Here is a 24,583-nt window from a genome sequence, read left to right as displayed (position 1 = left end):
TTTGCTCCAAAATCCATTTGCTTGTTTTTTGAACAGTCCATGGATTTTGCCAAAGGCTTCTCCAACACATTTCAAAAGAATCGATGCTCTATCCTGCTTTTTCACTGTCCACCTTTCGGATCCATTCACCGTCATTGGAAACACCACAGAACTGACAATCTACTCAATGAATACGACTGATTTCCCATTCCCTTGGAGAACACATTCTCTCCCTCAACTTCAACTATCATCTCTATGCAGATGATTCCCAAATCAACCTCTCCAGCCTGGATCCTTCTCCTTCTCTGCAGTCTCATTTTTCCTACTGCCGTCAGGACAGCTCTACTTAGCTGTCCCACTGCCGCTTCAAGTTTAACGTGTCCAAAACAGAACTTCCCATCTTCCCACCCAAGCCCTTTACTCCCCATGGCTTTGCCATCACTGTGGACGATACCACTATCCTCTGTCTCGCAAATTTGTTATCTTGGCATTATCCTCAATTCATCTCTTTCATTCAATTCACATATTCAGTCTGACATCAAATCCTCTCAAGGTACCTCTCCAGTCTGACCCCGTGTCTTCAGTCAAATTGCTACCACACTGATCCAAGAACTCACACATCCTGCTTGGCCCCTTGCTGACTTCTCTACCTCCTGTCTCTTGCCTCTCCAGTCCATACTTCAATCTGCTGCCCAGTTCATTTTCTCAAAAACCCTTCAGGCCATGTCTTCCCACTTCTCACAAATCTCCAATTATGGCCCACCCTTTTCTATATCAAACAGAAAGTCTTTACAGTTCACTTTATAAGGCATTCAATCAGCTACTCCCATCCTACCTCACCTGGCTGATCTCTTACTACAACCCAACCCACCCAACTGTTTCCATTAGAGTCAACCTACTCACTGTACCTCAATCTAGTCTGTCTTGACACCAACATCTTGCCCAACTCCTTCCTCCGGACTCCCTTCCCCATCAAGCAATCATCAATGGTATTTACTGAGCGCTTACTATGTGCAGGGCACCATACTAAGCGCTTGGGAAAGTTCAATACAACTGAATCAGCAGAGAGATTCCTTGCCCGTAACAAGTATACAGACTAGAGGACGAGCTTACCTATCGGACAAACCACCAGACTCCCCACCTTAAAAACTCTGCTACAAATTCATCTTCTTTAAGACGCCTTCCCTGCCTAAGCTTGCCTTTCTCCTATTTGTCCTTCCTTCTGTGTCACTTACACACTTGTGTTTGGGCTCTTTAAGCATTTGATATTCACCCCAACCACAGTCTCACAAGCATTAATGTAAGTTCTGTTACTATCTGCTAGTCCCCTATCTGTAATTTATTTCAATGTCTGTCTTCCCAACTAGAATGTAAGTTCCTTACGGGCAGGGACTGTGTCTATCTCCTCCACTGCTCTGCACAGTAAGCACTCAATAAACATTAATTATTGCCTTCTACTCAAATTGTACGACAATACACATTGTAGCAGAAATCTTCGAATCACATCCGAATGCATTTCTGCTTAAAACGTGTGCTCTCAATATGATATGCAGAAAATATGTCTGGATAAAACCAAAACAAAAGAACATACCACTACAGTAGACTTCGCATCGTATATAACTCTTTTGAATCTTTGAAAAATTCCATCACCTCCTTGTGCCTGCAATGTCAAAGAAAACACACATATCAATACTATTTTAATCTTACAATAGTCTCCCGAAGACATTCATTTAGGTGACAGCCATAGCCATCACAAGAGTTCCTTGTCTCTTCTGACGATACGTTTCAAAAGCTGTATTAGGACTTGATTCTCACAGAAGATTTCTTTTTTAGTGATTTTTGAATAACTACTCTAGAGTCTGGAAGTATATTCTAAGTTTTCAAATTACAGCAAAGGTTTTTTTTTTTCTTTTTTTCCTACTATAACCATACTATACACAGATAAGCTAGAGTCCCCGAAAAGACCTTTGGCTCTTTTTTGGCCTCTCACAGAGTGCATAACATGAAGAGACACTCAGTGGTCCACGGCTGCAGCCTTCACATCCATGATCATGGAATTTCCCTGACAGGGGGTTGGAAATGGCCGCTGTATGGACAGCGATCCCGGAGGGTCGGTGGGGGCGGCTGAAGTAGCCACTGAGCAGGTAGTTGCACATCTGGCCCATTTGTTGCTATTATGGTACTTGTTAAGCGCTTACTATGTGTCAAAAACTGTTCTGGGGTAATAATAACAGATATGGTATTTGTTAAGTGCTTACTATGTGTCAAGCACTGTTCTAAGCACTGGGGTAGATACAAGGTAATCAGGTTGTCCTCCGTGGGGCTCAAAGTCTCAATCCCCATTTTACAGATGAGGTACCCGAGGCACAGAGAAGTTAAGTGGCTTGCCCAGGGTCAAGCAGCAGAGAAGTGGCAGAGCTGGGATTAGAACCCACGTCCTCTGACTCCCAAGCTCTTGCCACTAAACCATGCTGCTTCCCAGCAGGGTAGGTAGACAAGTCAGTTTGGTTGGACACAGTCCCTGTCCCGCATGAGGTTCACAGTCTGAGGAGGGAGGGAGGGACAGGTATTGAATCCTCATTTTTAAGGTGAGGCATCTGAGGCCACAGAGAAGTGAAGTGGCTTGGCCACGGTCCCACAGCAAGCAATCGGCAGAGCTGAGATTAGAACCACGTCCTCCGACTCCCAGGTCCAGGCTCTTTCCACTAGGCCATACTGCTACTCCAGCATAGCAGCAGCAGCAGGGGAAAGGGAGGAGGATGTGAGGCCAGTGAAGAGGCGCTGGGGTTCTGACCTGGGCCAAGGGGACCAATTCAGGGATGAAGGCAGGCCCTCTACACCGGACCAACCGACGGCCAGACCTAGGAGGTGACGGCAGCAGGACGCAGAGCCAAACGGAGGAAGAGGGAAAGCAATGGGGTCAAGGAGAGACGGGAGCAGTATGGGCGGTGGGGCACAGGGGAGTTAGGCAGGCAGGTCCCCCGTTGCAGGAGCAGGGAGAGTTATGGAGTTGTGGGAAGAGATACGAAGGGGAAGGATGAGAAAACTGACGTTTGGGGCAAGGAAAGACACGGGGGCAAAGTGGGCAAAACCGGAAGAGCCGAAGCAAGAGAACGAAGAGCTGTCCACCAACAGGGGAGAAATAGAAACAAGGATGACAAAGAGAGAGGTCAAAGACTGGCTTAGGGTTTGAGGACAATGGAAAAAAAAAAGAACATCGGTCAAGGAAATGGAAAGACGTGCAAACCCGGGGAAGAAGGACAATCTAACATCCAAAGGTGTTTTTGTTGGAATCAAAGTCAGCAACTTACTTCAGCTGTGCCGTCCAATATGTTATTGATGAACTGGACCATGTCTCTGGTGCTCTCGATGCTTCTTCCTGGCAGAAAGTACTGCTGATTGGAGGTGTTCAGTACCACTACAGTGGGGACTTTCAATTCACTGAAAGGATCAAAATGGAAATCATTACGGGTTTCAGAATTTCAACAGGTGTTTAATACGCTGAAGATTTAATGTTAGGAAGACCTACTATGAAGAGCCTGGAAAAAGTCATGAAACGTGCTGATGTAACAATTGCCATGAAAATACAAATTGTCAACTCTATGGGGTTTCCAGTGACAATGTATGGATCCTAAAACTGGATGGTGAAAAAAAACAGAATAGAAAAAGCATCGATTCTTTGGAAATGCGGTGTTGGAGAAGGCTTTGACGAATACCATGGGACCGCCCAAAAAACAAATGGATTTTAGAGCAAAATCCCATCATTATTATTAAATTAAGCCAAAGTAGTCTTAGGAAGGCCAAATGTCTCGACTTAGATTAGCATATTTTGGACACAATCAGGAGGACTAATTCTGTGGAGAAAACATTAATGCTAGGAAAACTCCAGGGAAAACATGGAAGAGGCAGATAGGCAGCTAGACGAATACAGACCATATAATGGTAACGGAAGAACCATCGGAAAGGTTGCAGATTATGGCAGGGGGCAGGGCATTCTGTAGAAAGTATACCCATGGAGCCCCTACGAATCGGAAACGACTCGACGGCGCTTGATAATAATTAAATACCCACAACAGTGTCGCTCCCTTATAAAAGGCTCGTAAACCATCGCATGCATTTTTTTCCTCCTGGAATATACATTATCTGCTTACTATGTTTCAGGCACCGGGGGAGATACAGGACACAATCAGATCGGATGCGATGTGATTCCTGTCCCGCGCGGGGACTAGAATCTGAGAGACAGTGAGAGCACATGTCTCGGGTACAGAGAGGTTAAGGAGTTGCCCCAGGACACACAGCAGGCAAGCTGCGGAGCCTGGTTCAAATCCCAAGCCTTTTTCCCTAGACCACACTGACTTTCATGTTAAATAACTAACTTCTCGATAAAATTAGAAACCACAGATAAAGAGGGAAATGGAATTTGTTAGATTTAAGAGCCTGCATTATCACTTTCTAAAAAGCAATTACTAAGCATGATGAACTCGAGTTAATATAGACTCGATGCCGGCGTCTACTTATTTTTTACACATTGCAATCAATCGACAATATTAACCGAGCACTTACTCTGCAGAGCACTGCACTAAGAACTTGGGAGAGTACAAGAGTTGGTAGATTCAGTCTTTACCCTCAAGGAGCCAGAAATCTAATGGGGGGGGACAGGAATCAAAACAAATCACAGGTAGAGGGAAGAGACAGAGTTTTAAGATACATACATAAGCATGCTGAGCTGGGGAAATTAAGGTCAAGTGAGAACCCAAGTGCTTAGGGCATGTGGAAATGCTGGAGTGGCAGAATAAAGTGGAGGGTGGGGGAATAAAATGGCAAGAGGAAAGAGGAATCAGGGAAGGCCTCCTGGAGGGGATGGGACTTTAGATGGGCTCTGAAGATGCAAAGAGTGGAGGTCTGTCACACGTGCAGGGGGAAAGAGTCCGGGTGAAAGGGAGGGAAAGAGCAAGAGGCCAATAGTTTACAGATCCCAAATCTTAGGGTGAAAAACTGGGTAGCCTCAGCATTTTATTATCAGGTGGAATTCATTAATAATGGTGGCCAGAAAGGTTCTTTGTTTTGTTGCACTGAATAGGCTCATGACCCTTGGCTGGATATGGGGAGTGGTGTCCCGAAGTCTGTGTGTACACTGTGGAGCACTGGGTAGTGCGGGAAGAAGAGTCGCGGGGGAGGGGAGTTGGCGGCGGCAGAGAGAGTGTGTGTGGGTGGACTTCTATTGGGTTTATTTCAATATGATCTTACATCTCACGGCTTTTTCCCCCAAGAATTTTTCCTCCAGGGATTACCCCCATTAGTCTTTCAAAATTCCTCTGTAATATCACCTCCTTCAGGAGGCATTCCAAGCATAACCCCCATTACTTCAGTCCTGCATTCCTTCCTGTCACCTCAGCCCTCTTTATACACTTATGTATTCCTACTTGATGTATTTAACTATTTACGGTTATCTATTCCCATTTAACTATTGATGAGTCACCAATTTATTAGATCATAACGACAGGAATTATGTCTATCTCTGTACGTCTTCTGAGTGCTTAGAACAGAGCTTGGCAGAGTAGCGGCAGCTAAATTTCTGATTAGGACCATGATCGAGAAAACCAGAGCGGAAAAGGGCAGTCCCTCCATCATCCTTAGATTCACCAGTGGCCGGTGACCACTGGTGGCCAAGAGTGGCTTTCCATAGGACACACCCTTCATAACCCTCAGAAAGGAGGCAATAGTAGACAAGATTACATATGCTTCTGATACACGTCGAAACTTTTATCTGCAGCGATGTCATCAGTCCAACTGAAGGAACATGGCTTTGGGAATCAGGAGAAGTGACTCTATGAACAAGGAAGGAAATGCCAGCTGGGCTCAGGCCTCTCAGAGCGATTTTTTTTCCCCCCTACTTAACAGCTGGGGAGCTGAACAGACCCAGCAGGAATCCTCCAAAACGGCTGGATAACGTGGGTGACGGACACCGCAGTGGCTACCAAGGCAACTCCCTGTTGCATTCTGGTGCACGATAGATGGAGCATCAGCAGTATGTTGCATGGACTCCAGCTCCAATGATAATAACTGTGCTATCTGTCGATTGCTTACTCTGTGCCACGCACTGTATTGAGCGCCGGAGCAGAGACAAAGTAATCAGCTTGGACACAGTCCCTGTACTGCCCGAGGCTTTCCTATTTTCCAGGTGAGGAAATTGAAGGACAGAGAAGAGAAGTGACTGGCCCAGGGTCAGCCGGCAGACAAGTGGAGGATCCGGATTAGAATCCAGGTCCTTTGACTCCCAGAGGTGTTCTCCTGCCAGCAGTGCCTCTCTGCACCTTACCTGTAAAATAAATTTGCTTCCACTGCGAAGCGACGTCCCCCGCCCCACCTGTCTCCTCTCTGACCCCCGCCCCCCCTGCCACCGATTCTTCCACGCGGCTCCTTGGTCTCCAAGTCTCAGGATTCAGTCGCAGGTCCGGTACTCTGGCTGGACTACTCCATCACCAAAATGATTTATACCTCCATAAACCTGGATTCTCTTCATACACTGTGGTCCAGAACAGAGATACCACCTGCTGGAGAATCCTGGGGAAAGTTGCAGAGCTCAGAGGAGCTAAATGGGAGAGGGAGGGTGGTGGGAGCATAGCCTGAGATCCTAGGATTCCTGGTCTCCCCTAGCAACCAATAGAGCCCTAAGGGAGAGAGGCCACGAAACCTCCTAATCGGGACCCAGATTCGAGGGCCTCAGTCCGGCCGGGCCCGCTCGACAGATGCCGGTACTCCGATCTTGGCTACTGTCGGCTCCGGGGAGTACTTTCAGAGTTCCAGCATAAAGGCAAAGAGGAATCAATTTATTTAATGGCTATTTCCGAGCCAACCGTATCGCTGAACTCTCTTAGAGGCAAGAGCACGAGTCTGGGATCAGGAGATCTGTATTCTAATCTCAGGTCTGCAGCTCGCCTGCTATACGACCGTGAGCAATTCGCTTCACTTCTCTGTGTCTCATGTTTCCTCCTCTGTGTTGGATGGGGGCCGCACCTCATCTGCTTGTACCTCGACTACCACAGGACTCGGTCCAGAGCTTGACGCATAAGCGATGTTTAACAGATAAGCAACAATATTGATAATCACCAGCTCGTTACAGGCAGGGTTAGGCTAATTTGGTTTTATTCCACTTTCCCAAGTGCTTAGTAAGGTGCTCTGCACATAGTAAGTGCTCAATAAATACCACTGACTGATCGATCATTATCATTACTCACTCCACAATGTAGACTTAACGATGATAATGACGATGATGATTTATCATCATCATTAAATCTATGTTGTATGGCGATATTCCCGATTTGCAATCCAGGTCACTCTTAGATTGACTTTTCTCCCGCGAATGAGATGTCTCTCTCCGTTCACAGAGAACAGCAACAGGGACAATCGCATGTGAGGCTCAGCAGCAGCAGAGGCTGAAGTCGCAGCTCAGTGCTCATTAGTGCCTGGCAACTATCTCCACATCACTTCATTTTACTGAACTACCTCCAGGAACAAGCTATTAGGAAGCAATGAGAAATGCTCTTTGACAAGATGATCCGCCTCTGCCTCCTCCTTATCCTCCTCTTCCAGGAAGAGGACCCAGGCAGGCCCTGAATGTTGAGTGCTATCTGAATTCATGCCACACATTCAGGCCATTTAGAAGTACGAGTGCATCGTTTCCCTTAAAAGGGAAAAGTTAGTGCTACAGTGTTTTATGATTATTAAAAAAAGGAAAATTGAAAGAAGTCCTGGTTGAACCATATTATATCCAGTCAAATCCTGCAATGCACTAGTGACCTAATAAGCATCTTTTACAAAAAGGAATTCATACGACACCAGACTCCACAAGTCCGAATTGCATTCGGAGGATCAAATTCCAGAAGTAAGCACTTTAACAAATAACACTGTTATTATTACTATCCCGAGGGCTTAGTTCAGTGCTTGGAAAACAGTAGGCGCTCATTAAATGCTGTAGCTCGACTGATATTAATAATCACGCCACCATGGGGAGAAGCCATATCATTATGTTTTGGGGTTCGCAGGGAAGGCTCAAGGGCAAGAAATTCATTTGGGTTCAGTCGCCGAATCAATCTATCACTGGCATTTATTGTGTGCTTACCGAGTATTTGGAAGAGTACAATCCAACAGACGTACTGCCCCACAAGTCTCACATACTCCTTGAGGGCAGGGATCATGTCTACCAACTCTTCTGCGCTGTCCTCTCTCAGCCAGTGCCCTGCACACACTAAACACTAAATACCACTGACTGAGGGAGCAGATCCACCTGCATGTCCAACTCCCAAGAGACCACAAGGTGTAACTCCAAAAGCTGAAGTTCCCCTACTAGAGCTTCTATTTACTATGACTATTCTATCTCTTTCTAAAATGCATCGCCCTTTAAAATGGTATCGCGATGGTCAGCCGAATGCACTCCCCGAACAAGCATGTGGGTATTTAAAAGAAGTTTTCTCATAGGTAGGAGGGAGCCACATAGGTGATATGAGGTATATCATGAATACGGATGATGCAGAGCATGCAGACGTTCAGAGAACAAGGAGCGCACTGAAAAAAAACATTTACATTTCTAAAGAGGTCTTCAATCTGCTGACTGGGAACTAGGAAGAGTTAAGTGACACAGGCATTCTTTAAGGAGCTAATAGAATGGACTTTTATTTAAGGCAAGTTTTAAATTTCACATTGCTGCCATCTCGTGGAATAACGAAATACTTTACTGGCTCCAAAGGAGGAGCACAGTGGCTTAGTAGAAAGAGCACGGGCTTGGGAATCAGAGGACGTGGGTTCTAATCCCCACTCCGCCACCTCTCTGCTGGGTGACCTTGGGCAAGCCACTTGACTTCTCTGTGCCTCAGCCACCTCATCTGTAAAATGGGGATTGAGATTGTGAGCCTCACATGAGACAACCCGATGACCTGGTATTACAGTGCTCTGCACACAGTAAGCACTCAATAAATACGACAATATCTACCATAGTGCTTAGAACAGTGCTTGGCACATGTAAGCGTTTAACAAATACCATAATTATCTATTGAAGAAGAGAAGCAGCGTGCCTCAGTGGAAAGAGCATGGGCTTTGGAGTCAGAGGTCATGAGTTCGAATCCCAGCTCTGCCACTTGTCAGCTGTGTGACTGTGGGCAAGTCACTTAACTTCTCTGTGCCTCAGTTACCTCATCTGTAAAATGGGGATTAAGACTGTGAGCCCCGCGTGGGACATCCTGATTCCCCTGTGTCTACCCCAGCGCTTAGAACAGTGCTCGGCACATAGTAAGCGCTTAATAAATACCAACATTATTATTATTTATTTATATCGATGTTACTGATGCCTGTTTACTTGTTTTGATGTCTGTCTCCCCCTTTATAGACTGTGAGCCTGCTGTAGGGCAGGGATTATCTCTATTTGTTGCTGAATTGTACTTTCCAGGTGCTTAGTACAGTGTTCCACACACAGTAAGCACTCAATAAATGCAGTTGAATGCTTTGCTGTATGTCTCCCCCGATTAGACTGGGAGGCCATCATTGGGCAGGGATTGTCTCTATCTGTTGCCGAATTGTACATTCCAAGCACTTAGTACAGTGTTCTGCCCATAGTAAGCACTCAATAAATACTACTGAATGAATGAATGAATGAATGAATAAATGATTTAACTACATTTTAAAGCACTGCCTCTGGCAGAAATACCCTCTCGAAGTGATTTTCTGAGTGAATTCACAGTAACGTTCATGGGTGCGTCATCAGAAAAGCCCTGCCGTGGCTGCTTCCAGAAACTATCCAGCGCCATCCAGCTGCACTCGGCCAGCACCCATGGCTCCCTCCAGCTATCGCCCCATCTCCCACCTTCATTCCTCTCCAACCTCTTTGAGCCGACTGCCTCCACTTCCCCTCCTCGACCCCACTCCAGTCTGACTTCCATCCCCTTCACGCCACCGAAACCACCTCTCACCCATGACCTTCTTGCCAAATCCAACGGCCTCTATTCCTAATCCTCCTTGACCTCTCAGCTGCCTTCGACATTGTCAACCAGCCCCTTCTCCTGGAAACATTATCCAACCTCGGCTTCACCGATGCTGTCCTCTCCTGGTTCTCCTCCTATCTATCTGACTGCTGATTCTCAGTTTCTTTCACGGAATCCTCTTCTGCCTCCCACCTCCTAACTGTGGGTGTCCCTCACAGTTCAGTACCGGATCCCCTTCTATTCATTTACACCCACTCCCTTGGAAAACTCATTTGCTTCCACAGCTTCAATTACCACCTCTTTGAGGATGACACCCAAATCTACATCTCCAGCCCTGATCTCTTTCCTTCTCAGCAGTCTTGCACTTTCTCCTGCCTTCAGGACATGTCTAATTGGATTTCCGGCTGACAGCTCAAATTTAGCATGCCCTAAACAGTACTCATCTTTCCACCCAAACCCTGCTCTCCCCATGACTTTTCCCTCGCAACATCCTGTCTGTCTGTAACCTTGACTTGTCTCTCTCCCTCAATGTACATATTCAATCTTTCACCAAATCCTGTCAGTTCAACCTTCACAACGTTGTTAAAAACTGCCTTTTCCCCTCTATCCAAACTGTTACCATGTTAATCCAAGCACTTATCCTATGCCGCCTTGATTACTGCATTAGCCTTCCTTGCAAACTTCCCCGCTTCAGTCCAGAGGTCACTCTGCTGCCTGTATCATTTTTCTATAAAACTATTTAGTCCATACTTCTGTTTCCCCGCTCCACAAGAACCTTAAGTGACTGCCTATCCACCTCTGCACCAAACAGAAACTCCTTTCCATTCGCTGTAGACCACTCAATCATCTTGCCCCTCCTACCTCACCTCTCTGATTTTCCATTAAAATCCACCTCTTTAATATCACTGAACCTCGATCTTGTCTATCACACTGCTGAGCCCTCTTCCACCACAGTGAGGACCTCTTGTCTACATCCTGCCTCTAGCCTGGAACACCCTCTCTCTTCATAACCGGCAGATCTCTCTCCCCACCTTCAAAGTCTTACTAAAATCACATCTCCTGCAAGAGGTCTTCCCTAACGAAACCCTCATTTCCTCTTCTTTGTTGTCATCCCCCAGATTTGCAGTCTTTATTCACCCCACCCTCACCCCCACAGCACTTATGTAAATAGCCGCAATGGGTTTATATTGTCTGTCTCTCCCTCTAGTCTGTAAGCTTGTTATTGGCCTGGAATGGGTCTGAATGTGTCCTGAGAAGCAGCGTGGCTTGGTGGTAAGAGCACAGGCTTGGGAGTCGGAGGTCATGGGTTCAAATCAGGGCTCGGCTGCTTGTCAGCTGTGTGACTTTGAGCAAGTCACTTCACTTCTCTGTGCCTCAGTTCCCTCGTCTGTAAAATGGGGATGAAGACTGTGAGGCCCACGTGGGACAACCCAATCACCTTGTATCCTCCCCAGCACTTAGAATGGTGCTTTGCACATAACAAGAACTTAACAAAATACCATCATTATATTGTTGTACTTTGCTCCCCCAAGTGTTTAGTACAGTGCTCTACACACAGTAAGTGCTCAACAGAGCCAACTGATTTGATTGATTTAATTGCCTCTTCCCCTGGAGTATCCCCAAGGCCGACCACCGCGGGAACATCGGGAACATCATCAAGGGCCCCGGTGGGTGTCAGAATGAGGAAGTTGGGGACATGACCCCAGCTTAATCCCAGGGCCACTCAAGTGCAGTACCTTCCCCTTCTTTTCCTTCTCACTTTCTTTTATTTCATTTCACTACACTACACACAATCCATTACAGAATAAATCAGGGATAAATATGGGAGAGGAAGCACTAGAATTCCTAAATCAGTTTAATCAATCAATGGTACGTCCTGAGGACCTAGTACACGCAGAGCTCTGAACTCCATGCTTGGGAGAATACAATACACACCGAGTTGGTAAACACAGTCCCTGACCCCACGGAGCTTACGGTCAAGAGGACTGTCTATGGTCTTCAGTAGGTACGTGAATTCATTCAGTTGCATCTACTGAGTGTTTATCGAGTGCAAAGCACTGTACTAAATGCCATCACCCTGTCGGTTTGGGGCCTCCAGAGTAAGTGGACTCCCACCGGATAGGGTTGCAGCTGGAGAGTGGATTTCCCTCACAGCTAGTTAGCTTCCTTCCTTGCCTCTTCTCCTCGCCCACCACCCTCTGCCCCTCTCCTCTTCTGTCTCCTCCTTGGTCTCCAGCATCCTTGCTTTTCTTCCCTGTGGCTTCTCCCCACCCGCTGCTGTGTTTATGTCTAATACTGCTCGGCACATAGGCACAGCAGTGGGGAGATATAAAAGATGAAAACTTTCCACAAGCCCCTGTTCCACCCTGACTGGCCTGGCAGAGACTGTTCATTTTGAGCAGATGAATCGGACTCCATGGGTTTGCTCTCCAGGCTGAGGCGGGACCTAGGCAGTGGAGCACAGGCTCGGGAGTCAGAGGTCATGGGTTCTAATCTCGGATCCGCCCCTTGTCAGCTGTGTGACTTTGGGCAAGTCACTTAACTTCTCTGGGCCTCAGTTACCTCATCTGTAAAATGGGGGTGAAGACTGTGAACCCCAAGAGGGACAACCTGATCACCTTGTATCCCTCCAGCGCTTACAACAGTGCTTTGCACATAGTAAGCGCTTAACAAATATTAACACTATTATTACTATTCCAGGAGGAGGAAGGAGCAGATAAAGCAAAGGGCCCGTTTCTGGCTGAATCGAGCCGCCGGGCTGCAGGCTCAGCCCCCAACCTGCTTTATCGGGATCCAACCCCCTATCTACTTTACTCAGATCGGACCCTCTACAGTCGACAGATCACTGCAATCCCCGTCTGTGGATCAACTAAAACTACCTCTCCTCTTCCGAGAGGCCCTCTCTAGCCAACTCCCCATTTACCCGACCTGAGAAGCAGTGTGGCTCAGTGGAAAGAGCCCGGGCTCGGGAGTCAGAGGTCATGGGTTTGATCCAGGCTCTGCCGCTTGCCAGCTGTGTGACTTTGGGGAAGTCACTTAACTTCTCTGTGCCTCAGTTACCTCATCTGTAAAATGGGGATTAAAAACTGTGAGCCCCATGTAGGACAACCTGATCACCTTGTATCCTTCCAGCGCTTAGAACAGTGCTTTGCAGATAGTAAGCGCTTAACATATACCACCACCACTACCAACCTATCCACCCTCCCTCTGCATCACCTCTATATTGGGGTCTCTACATCCTCAATATTTTGATACCCACCCCGGCCCCAATCCCTCAGCACTAATGCCCTAACCCTTCTAATCTGCTCTTTCCCCCATCTGTCATTTCTCTTCGTGTCTGCCTGTGCCAATAGACTTGCAAGCTCGATGCCTCCGAACTCTACCGTATTATACTTTTCCAAGCGTTTAATTCAATGCTCTGTAAACAGTAACGACTCAATAAAAATTCAAAAATAAAAAAAATCAGTTGACTGACAAAAACCTAGTACAGTTGCAGAGCGGAGCTTTAAGATACCAAATGCAGAAGACTCTTCCACGAATACATTAAGCCCACAGCCATATGCGATATTACTAGTTAGGCAGCTAGTCGCCAATGAAATTTGAATTTATAGATGCTTAATGAACAGCCAGAGTAGAAAATGAGTATCTATTTCATGCCTAGAGCTCTCGTATTAGCATAAATCTGTCCCTGTCATCTAATTTCAGCAGGTACTCCTCCAACTCCCTCCCCTTGATCTTTTCTAAAACTCAGAAACACACGATGCATTCGACGTTTTTTCCTCCCGCTAAACTCTATGAACCTGCTGCTCAACTCTAAGATACCTTTTAATGCCACTTGACCTCAGGAACTCCTACAAAACTAGAACCATCCTAGACGACTTCCACTTTTCTCTTCCCTGCCCTCCCTCCTCTGGGGAAGACAACAGACAGTCGGTTGATTCCCCAGATTCCCAAATTCTCTTACTTTTTGTTTCCCAGCTCAACATGGAGCAGTGTGGTCTAGTGGAAAGAGCATGGGCCTGGGATCCAAAGGACCTGGGTTCTAATCCTGACTCTGCTTCATATCTGCTGTGTGATCCTAAGCAAGTTACTTCACTTCTCTGGGCTTAAGTTACCTCATCTGGAAAATGGGAATTAAGTCTATGAGCCCCACGTAGGACATGGACTATCAGTCTAATTTGATTAGCTTGTATCTACTCCTGGTGCTTAGTACAGTGCTTGGCATTTAGTAAGCGCTTAACAAATACCATTCAAAAGAAAAATGCTCTCCAGCTGTTCAAAAAGCTGTTGAGATTCCACATCCTCCATAAATATTGCTGCTCCAAGGGGCTAATGAGCCACTCTGCTCCCTTCACTCACCATGCATGCAGAGACATTTTCCACACTACACACATCTCAAAACTTGCGCATCCTGTTAACTTCCTAGTTCTTGTATAATTCTGTGGATAAATGAATACACTTTCAATGTTCAATTGCAACGATCTCTGTCAGATTTGTAAGCATCTCCTCCAAGAGAGATGGCCCCTTCACGGCACACCAAGCACAGAATCAGGTGAAAAAGTATTTGGTGATGATTACACGGTCACCTCTTCACGCATCCAGATAATGACTTAAATATGGAATTAATGGAATAACAGTCTACTATTCTCCTCCACCTTCCACACACCACCACTGCCTATTTCTTTTTTTTTTTTAAAAAAAAGATCTGATATGTTCACCAGGAGCTGATTTGCCAGAGAATTTACTTTCCATCATCTCTTGGAGGCCATTTTTCACAACAGAGTAGATGGTTTCAAGATATTCCCATTCTGGAGGAATCAGTCAATCCTGTTTATTGGGCACTTACTTTGTGCAGAGCACTGTACTTAGCTCTTGGGAAGTACAATAAAATAAAGTTGGATAACATGAACTCCGCCCACAAGGAGCTTACAGTCTACAGGAGAAAAAAATGTGTCCCTTTCATCTTCCGCCCTCTTTAGCAAACACCAGCACCACATTTGGATAATCAACATGTAGTTTCACAAGAATGGAGTTTCTCTCCATTTTTTTCTGTTCTTAATCCTCCTAAGTATGCTTACCAAAGAAACAATTACAAATGGAAAAAAAAAAAACCCATAAAAATCAACATCATCTTTCAAGTTTGTTATAACTATAACTATCAGTTTGTTAGATCTTAGGCAAGTAAAAATACCTATGGAGTAAAAGGTTTTATGGGGAGACAGAGCAGCTTTAGGAGCCACTCACGAGTAGTCTCCCAAAGTAAATTAAGAAACCTAAGGGCCTGCCTAATTAATAAGGTTAATGATGGAAAAAAAGTAGATATATCTGCGGGCAGGGAATGTGTCTGTTATTGTTCTACTTTACTCTCCCAAATGCTAAGTGCTCTGTACACAATAAGCACTCAAAAATTATGATTGAAACAATATGTTACTGATGTAAAAGCTGCCCCTGCTTTGAAGTCATATTTGATATTTCCAGCACCTGGAGATGCTTTGGCTTCTGCCTGTCTCACATTCCTTACAAAACTTTGCCCAAAAAGAACTGCCCCTTTCTTGATAGCGGCAAGCCACGTACTCCAGTTTTTAGCACTGTCCGAAGCTTGACGTTACTGTGCCTTTAAAATGTTCCCTCCGTCGTTCTGGCTTTCGGTTTCCCAATTTCCAGGATCCAAACAGCAGCTCTTTGAGGGTCTTGTTGCTGCTCAATCTTTGTGTATGTCCCACTAGGCACTGCCGAGGTGACATGAGCACCACTTTAAGGCTAGGGGCCGGTCATTGTCCAGAACTTCACTGCTCGTGATGCTGTCACCCTGGCGGAGTCTTGAGTCCATGGCGAAGACTGCCCTTCCATGCAAATTAAAGATGCTGCTCTATATAGCTAGCCTTGGTTTTCAAAGATGAAACTGGTGGTGCCACCCTACTGCTACATAGGAACGTGAATGAGGAAGCTGAGGCGAGATCAGCCCAGCATTCACTCATGCGTGAAGACATTTCCTTGCCAAATGGATGTGCTTCTTGCATGGAATTCCTTTGTTTTGCCTCTGAGACAGTCTCTTAATAGACTGAACTCATGGACAGAGAGTAAGCCTTGTTCCAATTTATTGCCTGCTGGAGTGATATGCAGTCCACCGCTGCATCATAGTGTTTGCCATTTTAGGTCTCTCTATTTGAAGAGTTGTTCTTTGCCCCCTGCTCGCATGAGCTCGAAGAGACGCTTCGGGACAATTCTGCTACGACCCTCCCTGTGAATTTATTTATGATTCTATTTATCTGTTTTCATGGTATTGATGCCTGCCTACTTGTTTTGTTTTGCTGTCTGCCTCATCCTTTTAAACTGTGAGCCTGGTGTTTGGCAGGGATTGTCTCTCTCTGTTGCCCAATTGTACATTCCAAGTGCTTAATTCGGTGCTCTGCACATAGTAGGCACTCAGTAAATTCAATTAAACGAATGAATGAAGTGAACATGTGCTTTTCTGACCATTACCTTGGTGCTGCTGAAGCTCATAGCGCTCCACAACTTCATTACTGGGAATTTGGCTCCTGCCATTTGGTGTGGCGTATGGTTTGACGATGAAGCAGTGTGCCTAGTGGAAAGAGCACGGGCCTGGGAGTCAGAAGACTTGGGTTCTGATCCCTGCTCTGCCACGTGTCTGTGATGTGAACTTGGGCAAGTCACCTAACTTCTCAGTTTCCTCATCTATAAAATGGGGATTTAAACCTATTCTCCCTCTTCTCTAGATTGTGTGCCCCAAATGGACAGGGACTGGGTCCAACCTGATGAACCGGTGTCCACCTCAGCGCTTAGTACATTGCTTGGAACATACTAAGCACTTAAAGAATACCATAATAAAATTACTATACTATTATGTAATAATAATAATAATGTTCGGAAGATTGTGCAGGAGCGGGAACTGTTTTCTGGAGTAGGTTCAGGTATAAAAGCATGTAGACGGTTGACCATCATTACAGCTATAATTCATCCATTCACTTATTCAATATGAGCAACTAGAAGCATTTAATACAAAACTAACAATAAACCAAACGTTTAACGGATCAATAGATCTAAACCTAAACCCAAGGGAAAACTATAGTTTCAAGAAAAGAAGAAAAACAATGAGGAGGAAAATAATCAAGAAGCCGATATAGAAAATTAAATTTACTTACTCCATCAGCAAGCTATTTATATAGTCACTCCCATCCATATGGCCAAACTGAAAGCTTCTACACAGAGGAAGAACAAGACAAAATCAGAGTTTAGTCAGAGGAGATTATATCCAAAAAGGCATTGAGAAAGTGCACTGTCAAAGGAATAACTATTCACCAATCAGTGAATTCTGCACACTTTATCCACCTCTCCCTTACTCTGACAGTGCTTATGTACATAACCATAATGCATATATATTCTACTTGTCTCCCCATCTAGACTGTAAACTCATTTTGGGCAGGGAACAGCTCTACCAACTTTGTTATATTGTACTCGCCCAAGTGCTTAGTCCTCTACTCTGCACATAGCAAGTGCTCAATAATTCAACCGATTGACTGATCAGTTGGTCTGGTTATAGCAAATGGCACCAATTGGCCAGGAGAGAAAGCAATGGGAAAAATGGCAGATCATCCCATAACGTGCAGGGGACTACGCTAATCTGAGCTAGAGCTGGGCAGGGGAACTGACTGATTCTGGGCAGAACTGAAGACCATTCTTATACTATGGTTTTCTGCATTTCCTGCCTCATGTCCCTCTTTAATTTTATTAATAGTATTAATATTAATAACAATAAATAATAATGACGACAGTGGAACATGCTAAGAGCTTACTACATACCAGTCACTGTACTAAGCTCTGGAGTGGACACAGTCCTTGACCCAAATGAGGTAACTGGTGTCCAGAGAAGTGAAGTGACTTGCCCGAGGCCACAGAGCAGACAAGTACTAGAGTCAGGATTAGAACCCGTGACTTGACTTTCAGGACTGTGCTCCGTCCACTATGCCATACTGTTTGTCTCCTTTCTTTTCAATTCTGGGGTAGTTCCAGATCTCACAGTCATGTAAAATGTTGGATGTCACTCCCTATTACCCTGCCATTGCCCTGTGGTTACCACACTCTGTCCATTTCCCCAAAAAACCTACTGGTCTTTTTTATTCTGTTTTCTACCTCTGGGTTTATTTGTGCCGTATCAGACAGGGAACTGATCTGGCAGCAGAATGGAGTAACAGCATTAAGTCATGGGCAAGGCATCCAACTCTTGGGTTGTGGTTAGGCTGCCAGGGAGTACGGTGATCCATATTCTCAGTTTTCTTTAGGCTTATTATTATTCAGGCACAGTGTAAATTATATAAGGGGACTCACGGTTACCTACAGGTCAATGCCCGAATAAGTCTCAAAGGCTTGATAAGATGCCTATCGTCCGTTGAGTTGGAAGAGTTTTTGGGAAATTCTAAAAATACTGTGACTTCAGCGTCTAAACCCCTTGTTCATTCATTCATTTAATCGTATTTATTGAGCACTTACTTTGTGCAGAGCAATGCAGTAAGCACTTGAAATTACAATTCAGCAACAAAAAGAAACAATCCCTATTCACAACTGGCTCACAGTCTAGAAACAACATACTCACAGCCTAGTTGCCCCTTCAAACGTGGTGATGTAGAATACCATAGGGGCAGGGAATGTATCTGTTATGCTGTACTCTCCCAAGCCCTCAGAAGAGTGCTCCACACATAGTAAGTACTCAAATATGACTGACCGGATGGGACAAGATCTATCACCTGGCTCTACTTACCTCTAAGATAGGAGATGAATCAGAATGGAGCACCTTCTACTCAGACTCAGTTGACTACACTATGGAGTTGCCTAAGGACCGTGGGAAACTCTCCGGGGCAGTCAAATTTGCTCAGTGGTTGTCAGAATCGAGATCGACGCTAGTGTCAGATGTTTCTGAACGATCTCTGAAAACGGAAGAGGTGTCTTGGTGGTGCCCCTTCTACTTTTCCTATATGTACTGGGCTGCAACTATTTTTTTTTTAACTTCAACTCTTTCATTTCAAATAACTGAAAAGACCTCTGTAGACTTGCAAAGAATTAATCGTTCTCTTCAGATGACAAGATGACGAGAAGCAGCGTGGCTCACTGGAAAGAGCACGGGCTTTGGAGTCAGAGGTCATGGGTTCAAACCCCGGCTCTGCCACTTGCCAGCTGTGTGACTTTGGGCAAGTCACTTAACTTCTCGGTGCCTCAGTTCCCTCATCTGTAAAATGGGGATTAAGACTGTGAGCCCCACGTGGGACAACCTGATTCCCCTGTGTCTACCCCAGCGCTTAGAACAGTGCTCGGCACATAGTAAGCGCTTAACAAATACCAACATTATTATTATTATTATTATTATGACATCACAAGGGCTGAGAAATAAAAATATGACCTAGAAATAGGGCACCTACCTGTGAAAATGGTCTCTGTAATCTTTAGCAACTTCCTGAATAACTGACTTTAATCTGTAAGGGGTGGAAAGAAGAGGGAGTGGGGGGTGAGAGAAACAAAAGCATATTAATCACAACACCAAACATTTCAAATGCAGGGTCTAACAGATAATTCAGCTGTATAGCTATGACATATGAAATCATTCAGCACGTAGAACAGTGCTCAGAGCTTAGAACAGTGTTTGGCACATAGTAAGCACTTAATACCATCATCAACATCATCAAGCACAAATATTCAATATAAAAGGATTCCAAAAATGCTAGAATGTCTGGTACTCTTGTGGAGTCTTGGAAAATTAACATGTGGGTAGTAAAGATGAATGAAAATACACTGAATAACTGACACTATACTTGTACCTTAAAATGCAACCCCAAATACGTGAAGACGCAGGATCAGAGAATTAGGGGCACAAGGGCTCTCAAAGTAATCTGGTCCAGCCCTGTAGATGTTTGGCTAAATCATCTAGAACAGATTACTTACTGTTCTTCAAAAAGATAACCATAACAATTCCTTGAGATGGTAGCTATTTCTAGATAATTTAAAAATGTGTATGAGGAGAACCTGCAACCAACTTGACTTTTGCTAGCAGGCATCCTCTTTATCCTTAAATCTAGCTATCAAAAACTGTAGTGTGGGAGATAGGGACAAGGAAAAACAAAACAAAACAGATTTTCCTTTATGCTACCAAATGGAGTGGAAACAGTGTGGCTTTATGGAGCAGAAAGAGGAAGATGGTTCTACATTCAGTATCTCAACTTGTCAAACTGAAATATCTCTTGTGATTGGTATGTGGGTGGCAAACAGACAAAACACAAGAATTCCTTAAAACCATGTCAGGTGAAGTTTGTTGCTGCTTTAGATCAGTTTAGGGTAGAATGATCACAGCCAAAAAAACACAGAAATCCAATCATAAGCATTTCTTCCATGACATATTATACCATCATTCATCTATTTCTATAAAACCGCTCCTAAAGGTGTTTTACCTATTATCTCTTTTTCATCTTATTTCACCTCATTTTTCCTTACTGGAGTGCAAACATTCTGCCCTCAGAACGAACACCACTGCTAGAAAACTTAGAGGGCTAATGATGCTAAGCCATCTCTAATCTGAACAGTTTTAAAACTAGGCGTGATGTCAGTCAAAACTGAACTGGACCAAATCAGCAGATAAAAAAGGTTAGTCAGCAGGGACAAGCACTATCATGCTGGGCAAGCCCCCCATCTCTCTGGTACTTCATTTCCTCCTCTTATAATTAATTCATTCATTCAGTAGTATTTATTGAGCACTTACTATGTGCAGAGCACTGTACTAAGCACTTGGAATGTACAATTTGGCAACAGAGAGAGACAATTCCTGCCCAATGACGGGCTCACAGTCTAAATGAGGGAGACAGCACAGCAAAACAGAACAAAGCAAAAACAAGACAACATCATCAAGATAAATAGAATCAAGGGGATGTACACCTCATTAACAAAATAAATAGGGTAATAAATGACATATACAAATGAGCACAGTGCTGAGGGGATGGGAGAAGTGCAGTTGGGGGTGAGGGGGAACCGAGGGAAAGGGGGGCTCAGTTTGGGAAGGCCTCTTGGAGGAGGTGAGCTCTCAGTAGGGCTTTGAAGAGGGGAAGAGAGTTAGTTTGGCGGAAGTGAGGAGGGAGGGCATTCCAGGACAGCGGTAGGACGTGGGCCAGGGGTCGACGGCGGGTTAGGTGAGAACGGGGGACAGTGAGGAGGTGAGCGGCAGAGCAGCGGAGTGTACAGGGTGGGCAGCAGAGAGAGAAAAGTAGGAGGGGGCAAGGCGATGGAGAGCTTTGAAGCCAAGAGTGAGGAGTTTTTGTTTCGTGCGAACGTTGATAGGCAACCACTGGAGGTTTTTGAGGAGGGGAGTGACATGCCCAGAGTGTTTCTGTAGGAAGATGATCTGGGCAGTAGAATGAAGAATAGACTGGAGTGGGGAGAGACAGGAGGAAGGGAGATCAGAGAGGAGGCTGACACAATAATCCAGTCGGGATATTATGAGAGCTTGTAGCCGTTTGGATGGAGAGGAAAGGGCAGCATCCACTTCCCTATAATTTCTGCAATGGAACACTCTGAAAGCACACCATGATAATCTGGGTGCGGTTTTCTCCTCTAAGAGTAAAGACTGTAACAAAGCTCATGTTGGACCCTGATTTGTCAGATCAGCCTTACCCTGGTACCATACCTGGTATGCTCAACAGAAGTGTTCTTGTCGTCGATAACTGCGATAGCCACGAGCTTTCCTAAAACAAGGAGTGGGAGTGCTCTAGTCATCAAAACAATCTGGAAAGACGTTGTTGACTAATACCACAAATTACTATCGTATCTAGTCACAGATAAGAAGAAAAAGGGGTTAAACTGCTAGCAAAGCACTCTAGAGAAGATAGGCTCTGAATATCACAACACGAGATGGGAATGGTGGAAGAGAAAATAAGGGTCTTATCAGGGAAGGCCTCTTGGAGGAGACAGAGGGAAAGGGAGGGTGATATTTAGCACCAAACCTCTCCTCTTGCCCTGTCCTCTCACCTACTTTACAAAGTCATTTCTCCCCCTGACTCCTCTGAGCCTCTGGCTAGATAACCTTAAAGTCATTATGTCCAAAATGGAACTTTTCATTCTGTATACATTTTTATATTCATACCTGTCTCCCTCTCTGGACTGTGAGCTCGCTGTGGGTAGGGAATGTGTCTGTTCGTTGTTGTACTGTATTTTCCCTAGTGCTTTGTACAGTGTTTTATACACAGTAGGTGCTCAATAAATACAACAATGAATGAATGGTTTATCTGCCTCTAACTTCTTTTGTCTAAACTACAATCTGATGCCTGGCTCATTTATTTAATGCCATTCAGAATTTATCATTTCCCTCCTCAAAAACTTCAAGTGCATATTCATTTCTCCTGGCACAAAACAAAAATTCTGAACTATTGGCTCTCTCCCTCTAACCTGAGAACCTCAGTCACTATTAAGCGCTTAGTACAGTGCTCTGCACAAAGTAAGCACTCAATAAATATGACTGAATATCAACCTATCAATCCCGTTTATTGTGCATTTTATTATGTGCAGAGCACTATACTAAGCTCTTTGGAGAATATAACACATTGGTGAACACGTTCCCATATCCACAATGAACTTACAGTCTAGAAGAGGACAGAGACTGTAAATATATATTAATATAAATTACAGGTATGTAGGTAAGGGGTGTGGGGCTTACGAAGGGGTGAATAAAGGGTGCAAGAATGACGCAGATGGAAGTGGGAGAAGAGGATATGAGGGCTTAGTCGGAGAAAGCCTCTTGGAGATGTGCCTTCAGTCAAGGCTTCGAAGGTGGGGAGAGTGATTGTCAGATATGTAGAGGGAAGGCATTCCACGCAAGAGACAGGATGTGGGTGAGAGGTCGGCAGCGAAATAGATGAGACGGAGGTACATTGAGTAGCCTGGCATTTAGAGAAGCAAAATGTAAAGGATGAGTTGAAGTAGGTGAGCAGCAAGGTCAAGGTAGGAGGGGACAAGGTGACTGAGTGCTTTAAAGCCAACACAAAGGAGTTTCTCTTTGATGAGGAGGTGAGTGAGTCCCTGCATGCCAGCTCACTCTTTTCATTTGTTATTTGTGTACTTTTTCTTTTCAATCTTGACATTTCTTGTTGCTTTTACCCAATATGTGTCCCCTTGCAATCTCTTTACCACTTCCTCGCATTAGATCAGAAGCCTCTCAAAGACAGAGGCCGCTCATGTTTTACTACTATAATATGTTCCCATGTGTCCTGCACAGAGTACTCAGTGATTCTGGATGACAACGGGTACGGTATCTACTCTTGTTAACCGGAAAGGCGCTTGAGTCTGTCCACCTATGCTCTTGGATATTCACCTCACCCCCTGCCTCCACAGCACTTACATAGAGTGTTCGTTATACTCAAGTTCATTCATTCAATAGTATTTATTGAGCTCTTACTATGTGCAGAGCACTGTACTAAGCGCTTGGAATGAACAAGTCGGCAACAGATAGAGACAGTCCCTGCCGTTTGACGGGCTTACGGTCTAATCGGGGGAGAGAGGCAGACAAGAACAATGGCAATAAATAGAGTCAAGGGGAAGAACATCTCATAAAAACAATGGCAACTAAATAGAATCAGGGTGACGTGCATCTCATTAAACAAAATAAACAAAATAAATAGGGTGATAAAGATATATACAGTCTAGAGGACGAGTACAGTGCTGAGGGGGTGGGATGGGAGAGGGGGAGGAGGAGAGGGAAAGGGGGGAGAAGAGGGTTTAGCTGCGGAGAGGTGAAGGAGGGGTAGAAGGAGGAGAGGGAAAAAGGGGGGAGCTCAGTCTGGGAAGGCCTCTTGAAGCAGGTGAGTTTTAAGTAGGGATTTGAAGAGGGGAAGAGAATTAGATTGTCTGAGGTGAGGAGGGAGGGCATTCCAAGACCGCGGGAGGATGTGGCCCAGGGGTCGACGGTGGGGTAGGCGAGACCGAGGGACGGTGAGGGGGTGGGGGGCAGAGGAGCGGAGCGTGCGGGGTGGGCAGTAGAAAGAGTCCTTCCCCTTACCTGCCACTTCTTTTAATGCCTGTTCCCTCTGTTTCATAATAAGCCCTTTGAGGGCAGGGACCATGTCTATTGTACTCTTCCACATGGAGAAGCAGCGTGGTTTAGTGGAAGGAGCATGGGCTTGGGAGTCAGAGGACATGGGTTCTAATCCCAGCTCCGCCACTTATGAGCTGAGTGACTCTGGGCAAGACACACCTTCTCTGGGCCTTAGCTGTAAAATGGGGATTAAGACTGTGAGCCCCACGTGGGACAACCTGATTACCTCGTATCTACCCCAGGGCTTAGAACAGTGCTTGGCACACAGTAAGGGTTTAACAAATACCATCAGTATTGTTGTTCTTATTATTTAGTACGGTGCTCTGCACACAGTAAGCACTCAATGAACACCATTGATTGACTGCTTAGATATGGAGGAAGAGAGAATGTGTTCAGAAGGAGGGGAAGGGGAGGAATGTGGCATGTTAAAGTGACCTTCTTAAATCCGGGTTTAGCTCAGTTGGAGAATAATCACCATTTCGGAAGGCACGTGGCTGCATCACATCAGTGCCGTGGCACCTCTTTCAAATGTTCTCGAGTACACGGTGAT

At 45.2% G+C, this 24,583-nt stretch overlaps 1 protein-coding gene across 1 annotated transcript in view; it reads right to left on the bottom strand.

The window, feature by feature from the left end:
- Window positions 1–24,583, bottom strand: part of TMX3 (thioredoxin related transmembrane protein 3) — a 72,744-nt gene that overhangs the window by 6,054 nt on the left and 42,107 nt on the right. Inside the window, exons 11-15 of the mRNA XM_029065176.2 lie at window positions 21,634–21,691; window positions 19,385–19,438; window positions 17,117–17,173; window positions 3,291–3,420; window positions 1,571–1,639 (exon numbers count right to left, since the gene is read on the bottom strand). Coding sequence (XP_028921009.1) covers window positions 1,571–1,639; window positions 3,291–3,420; window positions 17,117–17,173; window positions 19,385–19,438; window positions 21,634–21,691 — 368 coding nt within the window. The remainder of the gene's footprint in view (window positions 1–1,570; window positions 1,640–3,290; window positions 3,421–17,116; window positions 17,174–19,384; window positions 19,439–21,633; window positions 21,692–24,583) is intronic.

The sequence above is a fragment of the Ornithorhynchus anatinus genome, chromosome 5 (genome assembly GCF_004115215.2).
Source record: "Ornithorhynchus anatinus isolate Pmale09 chromosome 5, mOrnAna1.pri.v4, whole genome shotgun sequence".
Taxonomy (NCBI): Eukaryota; Metazoa; Chordata; class Mammalia; order Monotremata; family Ornithorhynchidae; genus Ornithorhynchus; species Ornithorhynchus anatinus.
This window is presented reverse-complemented; position numbering and strand designations above follow the sequence as displayed.